This window comes from Euphorbia lathyris, chromosome 3 (assembly GCF_963576675.1).
Source record: "Euphorbia lathyris chromosome 3, ddEupLath1.1, whole genome shotgun sequence".
Taxonomy (NCBI): domain Eukaryota; kingdom Viridiplantae; phylum Streptophyta; class Magnoliopsida; order Malpighiales; family Euphorbiaceae; genus Euphorbia; species Euphorbia lathyris.
In genome coordinates this window covers 67,939,962-67,952,183 of record NC_088912.1, presented here as the reverse complement: position 1 = coordinate 67,952,183, position 12,222 = coordinate 67,939,962, and the positions used below count along the sequence as shown (strand labels likewise).

The following is a 12,222-nucleotide window of genomic DNA, read 5'->3' as shown; positions in this document are numbered from 1 at the left end:
ATTTTAGTTCATTAATATTTTAGTTTAGTAATATTTCAGTTCAGTGATGTTTCAGTTTAGTAATGTTACAATTTAGTAATATTTGAGTTTAGTGATGTTTGAGTTCAGTGATGTTTCTGTTTAGTAATGTTTCAGTTTGACCTCCTCACATTTTATGTAAAAGTTAATCAATTACAAAATGATTATAATCTATGCCCTCAAAATATCTTCTTTTCTATTCACAAAAAAAAAAAATAAAAAAATAAGAAATGAAATGCCATGTGCGAGTTGAATTAGTTCCCACACATCAGAATCAGAAAACAGATCAGATCGTCCAAACAAAAAGAGATCAGATATCTTCTTCTTCTGTTTGTGTAAAGCATTAAACCCCAATCAATCCATTTCAAGAATTTTACACATCTCCTTCCTTTACTTTCTCAACCACCCACCCGTCCCTTTTCTTTGTTTACTTCGCCACTGCCCGCTTCCCTTTTCTATATATAATGCGCACGCGCATCCATTTCTCGATTCCACTCTCCACCTCTCAGCCATGACTTCCTCCTCTCTCACCTCCTCCTCTTCCACCACCACCACCACCACCACCCTCTTTAACCGGAAAAAGGTCGACGGAGTCGAAATGGGCTGCAAAAAGATTGCCAATGTCAATAGTGGGCTCTACACTGTTTACGGCTTTGACCCTTCTTTTATGAGATGGACGATGAATGATGCGCTCAATGTGGTTAAACACCATTGGATACCGTGCTTTTTCGCAATCGGGTTGCTGTTTTTTATGGCCGTTGAATACACGCTTCGCATGGTTCCGGCCTCTTCTCCGCCCTTTGATTTGGGGTTTCTTGTCACTCAGCCCCTCCATCGCTTGCTTTCTTCCTGGCCCGAGCTCAACACTCTATTGGCTGCACTTAATACGGTATGCTTTTCAATTCAAATCCTAATTATTTTATGGGTTAATGATTTGATTTGATTTGAGACAGCTCTCGTTTTTTTTTTTTTTTTTATCTTTTTCTTTTGACCTGTTCATGCATTTGACTGAAATTCCATGTTTTGCCCTATTTTTAATTTCTTGGAACGGCTTTTTAATTTTTGTGTAAAATATTTGAAGATGAGATTGTTTGTGATATTTGGAATTCGCAGAGAAGATTTACAATATTGAATTTGGTTAATTTATACTAATTTGAAATGCAAAACTGATGCTTGGACATGATATCAATTAGGTGTTTGTTGGGATGCAAACTACATATATACTGTGGACATGGGTGATAGAGGGCAGGCCAAGATCCACCATTTCTACTCTATTCATGTTCACTTGCCGTGGGATTCTGGGCTACTCAACTCAGCTTCCACTTCCGGAGGTAACTTCTTCCCTAACCTAACATGTGTATGTTATGTGTCAAAACATTACTTAACAAAAGACACATCCATTTGCATTGCAATTATATTTTTAAATTTAAATAGTTGTGGTTGTGTAGTAATTAAAGATGAATAATTTGGTGATGGGTGTTGATTAAATCAGGAATTTCTGGGATCAGGAGTGGATTTCCCAGTAGGGAATGTGTCTTTCTTCCTATTTTTCTCGGGACATGTTGCAGGGTCAGTGATATCATCATTGGATATGAGAAGAATGCAGAGATGGGAATTGGCATGGACTTTTGATGTTCTTAATGTTTTACAAGTAGTGAGGTTGCTTGGGACTAGAGGTCATTATACAATTGACTTAGCTGCTGGTGTTGGTGCTGGCATTCTCTTTGATCTATTAGGAGGGAAATATGAAGAAATCAAGAGAAAACAAATAAAAAAAGTAAGTTCTAAATAGGCTTCTTTCTTTAGTTGAAGATATGTACAAACAAAAAACAACTAGACCTTAATTTGAAAAGCAAACCGTGTTTGGTATTTTACTGTCCTTTGAGCTTATGTGTGTGTGTGTTGATTTAATATTTAATTGATTTTTTGTATTGGGCCAGATTGTGAATTTAGGGTTATGGCATGTAAGATAGGAATTGGTTGGTTGCTGTTGTGTGGCTCACATAGTAATCTGATCCTGATGATGTCAATAGATATTCACTAGACATGACATGAGCAACAAAAGGGGTTTTCTGAATTTTTAAGGATGAATGTAACTTATTAAATTTTGGTGTCTATTATGCTTAATTTTTATAGAGGTGATTGTGGAGTTGTTCAATGTGCCGAATCACAACTCTCAGATTGTTGGGTTAGATTTTATTTGGTTTTACTTGTTCGTTTTAATTAAATTAATGTATAATTGCTACTTGATAATCTGTCATCTTTCTTCTTATTTCGTGAGGAAACGGGTTAGTAGATTGTTAATTCTGTCTGTTAGTGAAAATGAAGCCAAAATTAGAGAAGACCACAATTAGGCTACTCAAAGATAGTGCTATACATTTACCCTTATCTTTTTTTTATCATTTGATTTATTGTTTTATTATCCTTAATATGGGTATATATTTTAAATTTCATTCATGTCTTACATAATTTATGGGTATTCGGTGGTGGGTTCAAATTCTACCTCACATATATATATATATATATATTTATTTTGGGAGATAACATAATAGACCGCTAAATATCCTTGAGGGTACATCTGTACTTGTGAAGAGGGTTATTTCTTAAGTCTAATTTTTATCTTAAACCTTTGGCATATCCGTAAAACACATAACCAATCCCTTAGTGGTTTAACACTTGGATGAAGCATTTGCTAATCTTTAGCAGAGCTAAAAATGACCAAAAGGGAAGGGAAGGGAATTAGAATTATTGAAGGTTTTGAAATTTTTTAATCTGGGCAAATTTCTAAAACTTGTGGGTCCTTTTGATCCAAGTGCTTAAACGACAGAAGATTGCAATTATGATTACTATTATTATTTTTGTTTACTTTTGAGTCCAAAGGTATTGCCAATTCTGAATCAAAAAATTCCAAAAACTACAGCTAGAAACTAGAAGACAAAACAACATTTTTGGAAGTTGCTTCTTTTATTGTATCTTATATCTATTTTTGGAAGTTCCCTAAAGTAAATATTTAGCTTCGTTTCTTTTTCAATTTTGATACTTTTGTTTATTTATTTATTTATTTATTTTAATGTGGTAGTTTTTGGTCATTCTGTATGACATGCAACAACTACTGATCAAATTATTTTTCTTTCAATGACATTTCTAATAGACTGCAAATGAAACTGTCATAAAATTCAATTTTCCATTAATAATCAAAGTTTACTCTAAATACAGGAATTAAAGTTAGAAAATATACCAATTACAATGGACATTTTTTCACCGATTTATTGTGGTTGGCACATTGTATCTTGTATATAATTCCCCAAAATTATACTCTTCAGACGAACTTATTAGAGCATCACCAAAAGACTCTTAATACACTCTCTAAAAAAAATATAAATAATTGACTTTTAGTGATTTAAGAGTAGACCTGTTTATGGGCTGGGTCGGACTGGGCTTGGGCTGGGCCTAAGCGGGCTTGGGCCGGGCCAGGCCTATTACGAAACATATATGTCCAAACCTAGTCTTTGAAGAGCGGGCTTGGACGGACTGGGCGGGCCAGCGGGCTTTTGAACAGGTCTATTTAAGAGTGACTAAGACATATCATCTCCAACAATACTTCTTATATTCACTCTTTATTTATTATTTTATCATTAAAATTATTAACTGTTGTTACATTTACCAATAATGAGAGGTGAGAGACTCCTCAATAATAAATTATTAATAAAAATGGATTAAGAGACACTAAGAGGTGAAGAGAGGCTCTCTATTAATAGAGAGGATGAAGAGACTCTTAGTAATTTGAGGATCCACTAAGAGGCTATTGGAGCTGATTTTTCATTCTCCCTCCTCAAATTTTAACTTAAGAGTCAACTTAAGAGGCTGTTGGAAATGCTCTTAAACACTACAAAAAAAAAAAATCATATACATCTTGTTTTCTTCATAAAGTGTAATTCTTATCAATTTGTAACAATATTTGTATTGATGATTGTATACTAATATTTTATATTTTAAAGGGTCTAATATATCACCAGTTCTCTGGACTTGTCTATGAAAGTAGATTGGGTCCCCAAACTTTGTTAGTGTCTCACTAGCTCCCTAAACTTGCTTATTTCATATCACCAGCTCCCTAAATTTGTCCATAAAAATAGATTAGCTCCCTGAATTTTGCAAGTGTCTCACCAGCTTCATAAGCTTGCTTATTCCGTAATAGCTAAATACAAAAATCATAATACTGACTTTCGATCCTCATCCATTCGATCTCTCAAAACTGCAACACTAACTCTTATAATTGGTTGAAAGGTATGAGAAGAGAAAAAATTACCTTTCAAATAGATGAAGATGTATTTTTAGAATGTAGGTTTAATAAGTTTTGTATTTAGTTGTTACGGAATAAGCAACTTTAGAGAGTTGGTGAGACACTTGCAGAGTTCAGTGAGCTAGTCTACTTTTATGGATAAGTTTAGGGGGGCTGGTGATATGAAATATACAAGTTTAGGAAGCTGGTGAGAGACTAATAAAGTTTATGGAGTCAATCTACTTTTATGGACAAGTTCAGTGAGCTAGTAATATATTAAGTGTATTTTAAAGCTATTAGGAGTATATACAGAGATGGAGGAGGGGGTACACTAGACAATTATGTCTGTTAATGGGTTGGATACAACATATCTTTGTTTAAAAATATATATTCCAAGCTAGTTCGATCCAATGTTAATTTCGGTGGACTCGGACTGGGTTAGGTTAGGATTTAAAAACCAAATTTCAATACAAATAGGCTCACTTAAAAACTGAAATTTATATTAAAAAATAATATTTAATAAATAAAAATTTAATAATTAATATTAATATGGTGGTCTGAATAGAGCTAAGTTGATCCTATTTGATAACTAGGTAAATTTTCTTGATCGGAATCCCTTCCATGAGAGGTGTCATTGGGTTCGGCCGGGGACACTCCGATAATAAAGTCAGTATGATATTTGATGAGAAAAGGAATAATGATAAGAATTTGAAGGAAATTAGCCAACATACCTAAAACATACCCAAGTTAGAGTATTTATATATTCTTTTGTAACCTCTGAGCATTAATGATGTTCTAATTGAAGGGTAAATTTCATCAATGGTGTACAACCTTTGTCTCATTTCACACTTTGGTGTACAACCTTCAATTTGTCTCAGTAATATGTATGACCTTATAGATGACCTCCCACTTTGGTGTATAGCCGGTTAAAATCACCGTTCAACGCATGATCAACGTGCCACCTCATCATTTTCATTCAAATCATTAATAAAGTGGGACCTACAAATTATAAAAAAAAATCAATTTTTATTCATTTCCCTTTTTACCCTTATCCCTCAATTTCTTCTTCTTCTTTCCATTTCTTTCTCACTCCTCAAATTTCTTTCTCTCTCTAACCTATTTCTCTTTAAATTTTTTTTCTCTCTCTAACTCACTTCTCCCTCTAACATGATCTGAAAGTGAGAGAGAGAATCAACAACTCTTTAAATAGAGAAGAGGTAATTAATAAGCGGAAATGGGATAGGAAATGAAAGTTTCAAAAAGGTAATTATTAATTAATGAAAATAGAGAAGGAAGAAAGGACATGGTAACTAATGAACATTTCTCCCTTCCTTCTCTTCTCAGACGAGGCATTGCCGGCCTTTCTTGTATTTAAAAAATGAACCCATTTTCCATTATTATTAACAAACACATGGACAAGGTTTCTATTCTCTTCTCTTCTCTTGATAAACAACGTTTAGCTAATAGCCATCAGCATAAGAAAACTCCGTTCTTCGATTCTAGTTCCTCCGGTAATTAAATTATCATTGGAGGTCGTGTTCTCTCTTTTTCTATCTCAATCTTCACAATGTTTTCTGCTTTGCATATACTCTCTTATTTTTCAATATATCAGTGGTAGCAGTTACAGCTATGAAGCTTTCTTTTTTTTTAAACTATGAAGAAGATCAACTATCAAAAACTCGGATTTCCATTTCTTATGTTTCGTTCCTACTCCCATGGCCGGTGATTCAAATTTTCATTTACTTAATTGTTTTTTATCGGTTCAATTTCATCCTAACACCAAAACTTAATTAGTCCAATATTTTGGATTACTAAGAATCAATTTCACTTTCAGATCATGTTAGAGAGAGAGGTGAGTTAGAGAGAGAAAAAAATTTAAAGAGAGAGAGGCTAGAAAGAGAAAGAAATTTAAAGAGTGAGAAAGAAATAGAGAGAAGAAGAGATGGAGAAATAAGGGTAAAAGAGGAAAAGAATAAAAATTGATTTTTTTTTATAATTTTTGGATCCCACTTTATTAATGAATGGAAATTATGAGGTAGCGCGTTGACCAGGCGTTGACCGGTCATTTTCACCGGCTATACACTAAAGTGGGAGGTCACCTATAAGGTCGTACATATTAGTGAGACAAATTGAAGGTTGTACACCAAACTGTGAAATGAGACAAAGGTTGTACACCATTGATGAAATTTACCCTCTAATTTAACAGTCACGTCATTACTGCTCTTAATGAATATTAATTGTCATTTAAGTGTATGCATCCCCCTTTAAAGAAGATATAAAAGCATCGTCTGGTCTTTTTTGAAACCGTCAATAGGAGATATGATGATGAATATACTTCACCCGACGGATCTCGCTTATCCACCTACCTTCGTCGCATCTCACTTCGATGACGTATCTTTCAAGGTTCAATCCATGTGCCGTGACATAGTATTGTAGGCCCCTTCTTTTTTCATATTATTACATATTTGCCTCACGAATAAATTTGGATGTTATGAGAAGCCCCTCCCTCCCAAAATGGACCAAAAAGACCTTTAAGGATGTTCATTTTCAAGGTGTGTTCTGGGCATTAAGGGTAAATTATATACGTGGTGTACAACCTTTACCCTAAATCACACTTTTGCGTATAACCAAAAATTTGTCACACTAAACTGTACAAGCTTCAGGTGACCTCTCATTAAAGTGAACAACTGGTTTTTGTGACCGGTCAACGCTGTCAACTATGCCACGTCAGCATTTTTCAGTTGTATAATTAAAAAAAAAGTGGGACCTCGTCTTTATGGAATGACTAATATAGCTTTATTCCTTATAAAATTACTAAAATATATCTTCTTCCTTCAAACAATCTCTTCCATTTCTCTCTCTACATCTTCTCTCTCACTCCTCTCTCTCTACCATTTCTCTCTCACTATAAACCAAATCACTGGTTTTGCCTCCATTACATATCATTGCCACATTCAGAACCAGAAAAGGGAAGAACAGAGAAGAAGAAGAACCCATTTTGGCTAACAGTATTCGAATTCTATCCTTGGTATAAAAAACAGATTTGCATAATCTTAAGATTTAAGAAATGGGTTCACACAGATTGTAAGATGGGGGATATTTAGGGATTTATACCAAATGTAGAGAAAGATTATCAACGAGTTTAGGTTTTCTTTTGATGAGAGGAGAGGAGAAGTGCACAGTGAAATGTATGGTTGGTTTTAAACTGTAAAAGCTGTATGAATTAAAATTAGGATTTGGATTTGGGACAGGAATTGATTTTTTTCTAGGAAAATTGGAATAAGAAAATGATTGAAGTCAATCATGGATGCACAAATTACGGACAAGGACATGTTTTTTATTACCCAATGTCGATCTACGATGCTTGCAAAGATTTTCTACCATGTCAACTCAGCAAGGCTTTTATTGTAATATCATCAATTCAAAGTGGAGTGAGAGAGAAATGGTAGAGAGAAAAATGGAAGAGAGGGGTTGAAGGAAGAATATGAGAGTATTTTAATAATTTTACAAGGAATAAGGCTATATTAGTCATTCCCTATAGAGTGGGTCCCACTTTTTTTAATTATACAACTGAAAAATGATGACGTGGTATAGTTGACCAGCATTGACCGGTCACAAAAACCGGTTGTACACTTTAGTGGCAGGTCATCTGAAGCTTGTACAATTTAGTGTGACAAATTTTTGGTTCTACACCAAAATATGATTTGGGGTAAATGTTGTACACCACGTATGTAATTTACCCAGACATTAATGACCCACCTTTTGACAGGCACAATTTTCTATACCCACACTTTGTGAACATGTCATTAGACTTTCTCACTTTTTGAAGCATCACACCTCCTTTCTTTTAAAATGTTATTTCAGCAACCCATGTGAATTTCCCCCACCTTTTCTTGTGTTCTTTCTTCGGCGATTTCCAATGAGTTCTGGCAAAGTTCATCTCTTTTTTTACAAGCTTTCACCCAGTGATTATTCTCCAACCTTTCTCATGTAAGTATTTCTATATCATCTTTGAGGATTTTCTTTTACTTTCTCGTAATTATATTTTGGTTTTAGTATGAGTCAAGACAATGCTAGAGAATTGCTCTAGGGCTGGGCATAGTTCGGTCCAGTTCGGGGATTCAAGAATCTCCAGGATTGGATTGAACTGTGGGGATTCCTAAAAATGAATCTTCAGGATTGGATTGAATATTCCGATCCGGTCCAATTTGGAGATTCGAGGATTCGGTTCCGGTCCAATCTAGTACAGTTATTTGACGAGTCAAATAATAAAATACCTATACTTTTACCAAAAATAAATTAAAAATATAATTTACAAGATAATAAATATATAAAATTCTTAATCAAAATAAATAACATGTGCTTAAAATACCAAATATTAATTTCAATCTAAATAAAGTAATTGGTGAACTGAATTACTAAAAAACAAATGGGCAACTTAGTTTCAAAATTAACAATTTTAACATCTTAACACATGCAAATCTTAAGAAATGCACAATTTAAGCTAAACAGGAACAAATTAAAGTACAATGATAGAAAAAACTTGACCAGATTCTAACGAGTTAAAATTCAATAACAGAAATCAAAATTTGACTAAAGTCAAACACTACCAAATTAATTGATCTATTTTGACTGTCATATGTAAACAAATTTTAGGATTTAACCAACCAAAAGAAATAGTAGGGGAAACAATTCCTGAAACTGAAATTGCAAACAATTAGATTTCACTTTAGAGAGGAAATTGAGGAGATGATGTCAGAACTAGGATTCTCATGAACTAGAATTTTAGAATATGAAGAAAAAAGAATGAGAAACAGAGAAAATAAAAAGAAGAATATAGAAGATGTCAGAACTAAGATTCTCATGAACTAGAATTTTAGAATATGAAGAAAAAAGAATGAGAAAGAGAGAGAATGAAAAGAAGAATATAGAAGAAGAAAAAAAGATTTCATTAACCAATTGCATAATCAATTAGTACAAGCTGATTCTCTAAAATAGGAAACATGACAAGAAAAATACAGTTGGCCTAACAAATCATTGTCTTAGTAATTCTAACCTACCTTAAATAAGAATAGGAAATATAACCTACCTTAAAACACCCTAATAATTCTAACATACCTTAAATAAAAATAGGAAATGCAACACTTCACTAAATAGGAATTAAAACTTCATCTATAAAATATAAATTAAATATGATAAATCTTCAGTTCTTTCACTCCAGTTCGGTCCAATCCAATCCAATTCGGTTATCGGTCCAGTTCTGGATAATTTCGATTCAGTTCGATCCAGTTCTTTGACAAAAAGTCAATAGTCCGGCTCGGTCCAGTTCTTTGAAAAAAGTCAACAGTTCGGTCCAATTCTAGATCTTTTTATTCGGATAATCGTCCAATCCAGTTTTTCTAAGATCCGCGCCCAGTCCTACTCGAGGAGAACTCCGAGGACACTCAGTTTGAGCCACAATCTTTCCCTGTTAATGTTGCTTCTGAACAAACCCCGAATTTAGCTTTTAGGGAAGGAGAGGAGACTAGCTCAGCTGCTTCTAAGAAAAAAAGGTCTAAAACTTTTAGGATTCCGTTCATATGGTCTATAATGACCCAAAGGATATTGATCTTTTGAAAGGTATATACCCCTGGCTAAAACACCTTGAGTGTGTGATTCCTGAATCCTATCATCATCCGTCTTAGTCGCCTAACGGATGTTTCACTATCTACCTCAGCCACATCTATAGGGGGTTTCAATATCTGGTCCCTGAGGTGATATGAGACATTCTTTACTCGTTCAAAATTCATGTGGGTCAGCTTTATCCCAATGGATCGATGGACATTCTTTGTGACTCTTATTTGGGGAATAATCTTAAGATCCATTTCGGTCCTAGAGTCCTCTTCGCCTTACATTCGATACACATCGAGCGGCTAAGGATCATGTCACATTCTAGAGAAAGGCGGGATACAATCCTTTTCACAAGAAGGCACCCAACATCCTTGACTATGTGAGGGAATTCTTCTTCATAAAGGAGACAGAGGCTACGTATCTCTAGGTTTCCCTAGGTTTTGGAGTTGGAACCCCAAGTTTAAGTGACCCATATCTTATGTTCCTAATGCTGAGGAGGTGAAGGCTGTGAAATTGCTTTAGTCAATCCAGAAAGAATTTTGGACTTATGTGGAGGCTTTGGAATTCATTGTCCTTAATAAGCCTTTAGTTGAAATGCAAGAGGAGAATGTGAATTATTTCACTTATAGTCTTTTGAATTATTTCACTTATAATTATTTCATAGAAGATAACTACTTGGTTTTCTTTAATTTCTAGTGAGATCTTGTTTCAAAACTGGGCATGAACGCTGATAATACGACCTCTATCTATGTAGAGCAGAGGAAGGCGCTAAAGGTGAAGAAGGCCCAGGAGAAGCAGAAGGGCAAACATACTTCTTCTTTGGTGGAAGGGTCTCGCCAAAAGAGCTAGTACCGCTAACTTGTCTATAAGTAGTCATGTCTCTAGTGGATCTATTCCTTCTACAAGGACTTCTGATCTCCTTGGGGGAAAATAATCTTCCTTTAAATCCCCAACGTCCTTCTATCCTTGCTCATGCGTCTGTCACGTCGGTAATATCTTTGTTTGTTTTTACTTTTGTACTCGTGTTCGATATGTATTTTTCTAAATACTTTCTGTTGAAACACCTTTCCACAAGATTTTGATTTGACAAAATCATTTAAGTTTAATCCATGATTAAGAGACAATTAAATTTAAGTGCTTTGATTTAATTATACTAATCCGTTTGTTCAATATTGAGTATAAATATAAATTCAAAAAGAAATAAAGATTAAGACAGGACAAAGTCAGCATGAGAACACAACACAAGCTGAGTGAAGAGCAACTCAGCATAAGAGAAGATTAGTCATCTTCAGAACAACAGCTTCAGAATGAAGCTGATCAAAAGAAGCTGAGTGAAATGAAGCTCAGCACAAAAGAAGTCTGCTTCAAGAAATAGATCCTACAGAACAAAGCTGACCATGGAAGTTGAGTGGAAAAAGAACTCAGTATGAGAATTGGTAACAATCAAAGACAATGATTATTGAAGCGGAGCTGATTGATCTTCAGGACAACATGAATGATCCGTTAGCTAAAAGACAAATTCGACAACTGTCTGCACCAATAATAGAAGCCTTGAATTACGCAAAAGCCAAATTCCAAGATGCATGGGTCAACTGTTCGATGCTATAAGACAAACTGCCGCAAGAAGACAAAGTCTGTAGGAAGAAGACAAGCCTGACATCTAAAGAAATCAGAAAACATGATTGGCCTGCACATCTGAAGCTGACCAGAAGCTTGTCCCCCAAAAGAGCCGTTTTGGAGTCAACGGACAAATCAAATTCAAATGATTTGATCCTCCGATTACAACTATAAAAGGGACAAAGATATCACTTGGACATTTGCTGATTTAACAGAAAGTTACAAGTGAGAAAGATACAAATTCAAAGCACTCAAAAACAAGAAAGAAAGCTTACACCAACCTTCTATTCTTTGTGTAAATGCTAGATTGATTGTCTGTAATCATCTAAAGTGTTCTTTATCTTAAAAGGAACAAGTTTGTGATCAATTGTAATATTGAGAGTGTGTGTGCTGAGTACTTGGTATTAAGTACTTAGTGGTAGAGAAATCTAAGTGTTGGGTTGTAGCACTTAGTAGAAGTTGAGTAGACGAATAGAGGAAGGTACTCTTGCATATTCAACTGCTTGTAATCGGTTTGTGCTCTACCCTTAAAGAGCTTAGTATTGGATTCTAAAAGCCCGGAGGATTCTGGGGACTGGACGTAGGCGGAGAGGCCGAACCAAGATAAGTGATACTGAGTAATTTCTAACTCTCTCAAATATATATATAAGGGCTTGTGTTGCTTGTTATATTTACTCAGCATATAAACTGTTTGAAGC

The 12,222-nt window shown here is 34.6% G+C and overlaps 1 protein-coding gene across 1 annotated transcript; it reads left to right on the top strand.

Moving 5' to 3' along the window:
* Positions 1 to 289: 289 nt before the first annotated feature.
* LOC136221715 (phosphatidylcholine:diacylglycerol cholinephosphotransferase 1-like) lies at positions 290 to 1,897 on the top strand. The gene is made up of 3 exons (XM_066009145.1): positions 290 to 907; positions 1,212 to 1,349; positions 1,511 to 1,897. Exons 1-3 carry the CDS (start codon positions 530 to 532, stop codon positions 1,808 to 1,810), a joined length of 816 nt encoding a protein of 271 aa, XP_065865217.1. The 5' UTR covers positions 290 to 529; the 3' UTR covers positions 1,811 to 1,897.
* The last annotated feature ends 10,325 nt before the right edge of the window (positions 1,898 to 12,222 follow it).